This window comes from Entelurus aequoreus, linkage group LG11 (assembly GCF_033978785.1).
Source record: "Entelurus aequoreus isolate RoL-2023_Sb linkage group LG11, RoL_Eaeq_v1.1, whole genome shotgun sequence".
NCBI classification, from domain to species: domain Eukaryota; kingdom Metazoa; phylum Chordata; class Actinopteri; order Syngnathiformes; family Syngnathidae; genus Entelurus; species Entelurus aequoreus.
Window position 1 is genome coordinate 59,116,568 of NC_084741.1, and position 7,162 is coordinate 59,123,729.

Genomic DNA, 7,162 nt, shown 5'->3' on the forward strand with positions numbered 1-7,162 from the left:
ATTTGTCTTTGATAAAACCTGTTCGCTTTATTTGTGGCATTGTTTATCAGAAGTAATTATATCATATTTGAAACAAATGTAACGTCCAAATAGAGTAAACAATTAAAAAAAAAAAAAGTGACTTCAGTGTACAGTTGATTTTATATGAAACTGTAACTTGGATAACAAGTACTGTACATCTTGTTTTTCTTTTTGTGTTTTGCAGCAAACTGCTATTCTTAGCATCCTGACTTTCTGCATTGAATTGAAACACCTCAACCTCGGGAGCTGTGTGAGGGTGAGATTCTACACGTAAACAAACTTAGCTTGCTGTCAGATTATGAATGTAAAGGATGTTTTACCATTGTGTTAATGTTTCATTTAGACCGACAGACATACAGTATAGATCAGGGGTGGGCAATTAATTTTTACCGGGGGCCGCATGAGCAACCCGAGCACTGCTGGAGGGCCACACTGACAATATTTCAATTAAATTTTGCTCAAATTATTTTTGATATACCGTAAGATAGATAATAATAATAATAATATTTTCATTTAACCTAACTTATCTTTATACAAAAGCAGATGGCTTTTGATGGTTTTATTTTTAACACTTTCTTACACAACACTTCCTGATGTATATTACAATACAAAAATTTCAATTTCTGTCACTTTACCCTGCATCCTCTTTGTTGTAAAACCTTTATTTAACCAGATAAGAAAACGTTGTGAACGTAGCACGCCTGTAAGGTGATTGGCGAAGAAGGAGGAAGCGTTGCTGTTGCGGAAATGAGGAGTGAGGATTGGTTTTCCTTTTGGAAAGAACGAGATAAGTTGAGCTGTGTTAGTATAGCTTGCTCAATAAAAGTTTAAAAAGTGCATCAGACTTGGTGTGCACTTCTTCTGGACGCTACAATTGATGTCAGAAGTGGGATGAAATGCCTCCCAGTTCGCCTTGCCATCAAACCTGGGAGTCTTCATTGAGGGCGGAATTCCCCCCGTGGCAAGCAGCGTGGCTGCACCTGTAAACGCTCTCTCTCTCTCTCTCTCTTTGCGGCGAGCTCCTCACGTGGCACGTACCTCCCGATGACGTAGCACACAAACAGTGCAGTATGCGCAAAGTTTTACTTCTGCCACCAATTGTAGCGTCCAGAAGAAGTGCACATCAAGTCTGACGCTCTTTTTAAACTTTTATTGAGCAAGCTATACTAACACAGCTCAACATATCTCGTTCCTTCCACACGCACGTCTCCTCACTCCTCATTTACGCAACTCAAGAAGACAACATCTACTTCAGCAGGTCGTTACACTATATTCTTTAAACACAGCAACGTGTGTACCACAAATAAGCACACAGCTTTACCTTTACTTGTCTTGTTGAAAACACGCCATTCGTCATCAACTTTTCTCTTTTTAGCGGGCATCACTTGTCGCTGTGCGCCTTCCCTCACAGGACATACGCACATATAACACTTTTCAAAATAAAAGCAGCACAGTTGTATTGCACGCACGACAAAGATGTTTTTTTAAATTTATTTTGTAATTTGAGATTGGTGCTGCGCGCACGAGCATACGTCCACACGGAAGTAATACAAATAACGCTTTTCAAAACAAAAGCAGCACCGTTGTATTGCACACTCGAAATAGATGCTTTTTAAAATTTATTTTGTAATTTATAATTGGCCTCACGCGGGCCGGACAGGGACGTACAAAGGGCCGGATGCGGCCCGCGGGCCGCACAATGCCCAGGTCTGGTATAGATAGACACGTTGTTGGACTATCAAATAAAATAGTTTTTGTTTAAGGAAATAAAGAATGAAAAAATTAATCTTGATTTGGAAGTTGGTCTTCAAGGACTTAAATGATTATTTACTGTCAATTTGTCAAACATAAGGTTTAGTTTTATAGCCAACACCTTAAAGGGGAACTGCGCTATTTTTTGTAATTTGCCCCACAATCACTACGTTTCCATGCACTAATTAGTCAGATTTCTCAAATAGTTAGTTTTTTTTGTATTTTCACACCTTCGTGTGAACTCCGTGTGTCCTTCCGTGCACACTCTCTAATGCAACTATTGGTCATACACCATGTGCCTCTCGGGAGGTACACTAGGAGGCGCTTATTTCATTGTAGCTCGGACAAATTAATTGCTTTTCCGGTTGCCTTATGGCGTCACACGAGGCATTGCGGATCCTTATAGCTTGTTTTAACTGGTGTCCGCTGTAATATTGGCACAGATGAGATATATTATGTCTCTAATGGCTATGCTGATGTTAAATAGCAGACACCATCAAGAAATGATCTTCAATTGCGCTACGAACATGACGTTACTACCAAAAATGTATCGTGGGGGATGCAGGTCCAAAGCAAAGACAGACGGAAGAGTTTTTTTCAAGGAATTTTCGGACGAAAATCATGGAACCAAAACTTTTAAATGTCTCGAAGTTCATTCATAAGGCTCTGTGGATTGATGGAAGGAGTTTTAAATCCGAAGGAACAGACCGTTCATGCCCCGACTGATACTGTTCCAGATGAAGTTTGCTATTGTTCTGGACTATCTTGCCAGTTGTGGGTAATACAGAGTTATTGTTAATCAGTCACACGCACCCTCGAGAGGTCTGGTTTCCAATTGCATAATCAGAACACGGTCGGATTAAGGTGTTTCTATGGGCAATTTGAGAAAGAGGACTAATTTAGTACATGGACACATAGTAACTCTGTCTTTCCCTTTTCTGTGCTTTCAAAATTGTGAGAAACAGCTAGTAAGAGGCGGCTAACAATGCAGTTAATGGAGATACGTCTATTCCGCCTATAAAGCCCTCTAAAAAACATCCCAAAACCTCCCAACACCGTTTTATATACATGTTGTAAGTATGTAATGTCATAAGAGGCACATTCATAACAGCATTGAATATTTACAGTATTTTGGTCATTTTAAGAATTTCCATAACTTCTTTACTGGGCACATTGATTTTAGTTTTTACTGTTTAGAACAGGGTTCCCTAACCTTTTTTCCACCAGGGACCGGTTTAATGTAGGCATTATTTTCACTGACCGGCTTTCTACGTGTTGTAGTTTAATACAGCCAAAAAATTAGCCTTTGGCTACAATCTGGCACATTAACATTTTGTATGTCCATTAATGTGCACTGTCCCATGTACTATAACAAAGGAATTGCAATATACATCTATTAACAAGCTTATTTGTGTTTTTAGTGGGACAGGCGAAACTTAAATCGGAGAAAATACGGTACTTTATAAATTAATTATTTTTTCTGTGTGGCCCCGGACCTGTGGTTGGGGACCACTGGTTTAGAACACACATGCAAGGTAAAGATGTGTGCTTTTGTCTCACATGCTGAAAGATGGGAAAATTTCCCTCAAAAAAGTGTACCGTATTTTTTGGAGTATAAGTCGCACCGGTCGAAAATGCATAATAAAGAAGAAAAAAAACATATACAAGTCGCACTGGAGTATAAGATGAGTATAAGTTATTTGATAAAACCCAACACCAAGAATAGACATTTGAAAGGCAATTTAAAATAAATAAAGAATAGTGAACAACAGGCTGAATAAGTGTACGTTATATGACGCATACATAACCAACTGAGAACGTGCCTGGTATGTTAACGTAACATATTATGGTAAGAGTCATTCAAATAACTATAACATATAGAACATGCTATACGTTTACCAAACAATCTGTCACTCCTAATCGTTAAATCCCATGAAATCTTATAAGTCTAGTCTCTTACGTGAATGAGCTAAATAATATTATTTGATATTTTACGGTAATGTGTTAATAATTTCACACATAAGTCGCACAAGAGTATTAGTCGCACCCCTGGCCAAACTATGAAAAAAACTGCGACTTATAATCCGAGAAATATGGTAGTTCCCTTTTTAAAGTATAGTTTATCATTTGGATCTGTCCTCCCATAAGCCACTGAAGAACAACTTTAAAACATTATGTTGCCCCCACCATGCTTCAGTCTGGGTATGACGTAGTTTTTCCATCCATCCATTTTCTACTGCTTGTCCCTCTCGGGGTCGCGGGGGGGCTGGAGCCTGCACTCTGGTGGCAGGCAGGGTTCACCCTGGACAAGTCTTTTTTGTTTTGCCAAAATACCTTTTAAAATTATTGCTCTTAAAAGTTCAGCCTTGGTTTAATGAAATCAGAGGATCTTTTTCCTCTCATAGACACGGCCATCTTGCCCACCTAACTAAACCTCAGTGCAGAAGTGATAATTATAAAAATGAGTAATCACATGCAGGGCGTAACTATGATTTGCCAGATTTTCTTGCTGTCCTTTATGCTGCTTGCTTTTTGGCAGCTATCCTGTACAATCTTCATTTCAGTTTTTATCTGTTTTAAGGGACGTCCAGTTCTTGTTGTCTTCATCGCTGTGCCATTTTCTCTTTTGAATATTGTCTGTTCTCTGGACCATTTCTTGCCCAATGCCTTCAAAATTATTTTATCCCATTAGCGTTTTTATCCTCTGTGTGGACCATTGATTTTACTGTTAGATGTAATGGAGTACAGTTAATTGTTTATTCTGAGCACAGCAACTTACACTTCGGCAAAAAAAGAAAAAAAGTCATTTTTTTCTTTTCTTCAGCACCCTCACACCTATTGTCAAAAGCTGCGGCTAGTGATGGAAATAACAACATTATAATAAGCAGCCAAAACGGTTTTGTTCCGCAGGGTGTCTGCGCTCAGAATAGAGCCGCCACTCCCACACATTAGTAAGAGGTAACAAAGGTGGCTATATCCCTGATACCTGGTTAGGATTCTTTGACCCATGGCAAGGTGTTTGTCAGGAGGAGAGTGGCCTTCCCCCTAAAGAGAGAAACAAAATTGCTGTTGCGGGGGAAGTCTATATAGACCTCATTAGTCTTCTTAGGCTGCTGCCTCTGTGACCTGAGCCTGGACAAGTGGAAAAAGATGGATGAATGGATGCATTTTTTTTTGGCTAGACTTGACCATAAAACATCACATCTAATGAGTTTAGTTGGGATTGTATAGTTTATATAACAAATGCTTTGCTGGTACCTTTTTAAAAAAAAAATCAGTAACATGCATAAAGACACAGATCTCTCATTTCCCCTTTGAGTAGAACCTCCATGAAGCTTTAAGTTTGTTGTTCCCACATGCAGTGTAACAAACTCTTGTTTCCATTCTGTGCAGATCGAAGACTATGATGTTTTAGCAAGCATGCTGGCCGCTCGCTGCCGCTCACTCTGTTCACTTGATCTGTGGCGATGCAGAAACCTGACCGATCGAGGCCTCAATGAGCTCGTCTCTGGCTGCAGGTATGTCAAAACCAGCTGAGACCACTGCAACATGATCTTACTTGAGGTCATTAATTCTGTGCTTGATGTTGTGAGCGATATTTGGAGTCACATTAACTGCACAGTACTTTGTTGTTTGCTTTGTGGCAACTCAGAATGTTAGAAGAGCTGGACCTGGGCTGGTGTCCCACACTGCAGAGCAGCACCGGATGTTTCCAGCACCTTGCCCGCAGCCTTCCACGCCTACGCAAACTCTTCCTGACTGCCAACCGCTCAGTCTGTGACTCAGACATAGAGGAGTTTGCCACCAGCTGCCCTTTGCTACAGCATCTTGATATACTGGGTAAGTTCTTTCCTTAAAGATTACAACAAAAGTTTTTTATTGCTGACCAAAGTCTGGAGATGCTGTGAGGAGTTTGTATGTTGCTATTGTCATATCGAGATCATGCATGTTGATCACACATACCGCAAATTTGACAGCGACAAGCTAACGAACGCAAGCGAGCGACGAATGTCCTTCCACAGTAAAAGGCCGTTTCTAAATCACTAATCTTTGTCTCAACGGCAGCAAATAAACTGTTTCTTACAAGTAGCATTATCACTGGAGGAGAAGGACTTGCTAAACATGCTCTACCACACACACACACACCGTCGAACAGGGTTCTCAAACTCAATTTACCTGGGGGCCACTGGATGCAGAAACTGGGTGAGGCTGGGCCGCTAGAAAAGATTTCTTAAAAAAATCTAACATGCACTTTTTAATGAATTCACCTTCTTTGAATGGCTTTCCCGCCCTAGCAACATACTTGCCAACCCTCCCGATATTTCCTGGAGACTCCCGAATTTGGTGGTAGCGGGGGGTGTATATTGTAGCCCGGAAGTGTTAGGGCTGCAAGGTGTTCTGGGTATTTGTTCTGTTGTGTTTATGTTGTGTTACAGTGCGAATGTTCTCCGGAAATGTGTTTGTCATTCTTGTTTGGTGTGGGTTCACAGTGTGGCGCATATTTATAACAGTGTTAAAGTTGTTTATACGGCCCCCCTCAGTGTGACACGTATGGCTGTTGATCAAGTATGTCTTGCAGTCACTTACGTGTGTGTACAGAAGCCAAGTACAACATGTGACAGGGCTGGCACGCTGTTTGTACAGGTTGTAGAGGACTCCAAAGGCAGTGCCATCACAGCACGCCCTTAATATTGTTGTCCGGGTGAAAATCGGCAGAAATTCGGGAGAATGGTAGCCCCTGGAGATTTCCGGGAGGGGCACTGAAATTCAGGAGTCTCCCGGAAAAATCGGGAGGGTTGGCAAGTATGACGCTGTCAAGCGCCATTCATATATAAAACTTGCGGGCCGCACTTACATTAAATCTTCATATTAAGGTGCGGGCCGCAAAATAACGTCTCACGGGCCACAATTGTCAGAGGTCGGCAAACCAACATGTTGAAAGAGCTAAAATACAAAAAACAAATCTGTCTGGAGCCGCAAAAAGTGAAAAACCTTATATAAGTGTTATGATGAAGGCAACACATTAATAAGTAAGTGTCTCAGAGGGTGACATAACTCCTGGAAATGACTGTCTTAAAACTGCCAAAGGTAAAGATGAGTGTGCCCAAGTTAAAGAAATTGGCAATAAATTATAATGGATTTATTGCAATCTTTCTTTGCAAGCTGGGTAACGTTTGCTGTGGTCTGGAACAACATGGCACACAAACAAATATCAGAAATGTAGCCAATATTACTTCCAGATAATGTGTCATGAGACATGCAAATATAAATTAAATACACAGAGGACATAATTAAAGGAAATTAAATTAACTCAAATATACCTAAAAACGAAACATAATGATGCAATATGTACACACAGCTAGCCTAAATAGCATGTAAGCATCGATTA

General features: G+C 40.4%; 1 protein-coding gene across 4 annotated transcripts in view; it reads left to right on the forward strand.

The window, feature by feature from the left end:
• fbxl4 (F-box and leucine-rich repeat protein 4) overlaps window positions 1–7,162 on the forward strand; it is a 30,359-nt gene that overhangs the window by 20,362 nt on the left and 2,835 nt on the right. For all 4 annotated transcript variants that reach the window (XR_009827805.1, XR_009827804.1, XM_062063638.1 and 1 more), the window contains 3 exons: window positions 206–277; window positions 5,167–5,291; window positions 5,426–5,613. Coding sequence is in view for 2 of the 4 variants with exons in the window: in XM_062063638.1 (XP_061919622.1) it covers window positions 206–277; window positions 5,167–5,291; window positions 5,426–5,613 (385 nt within the window). In the remaining 2 variants the exon portion in view is untranslated. The remainder of the gene's footprint in view (window positions 1–205; window positions 278–5,166; window positions 5,292–5,425; window positions 5,614–7,162) is intronic.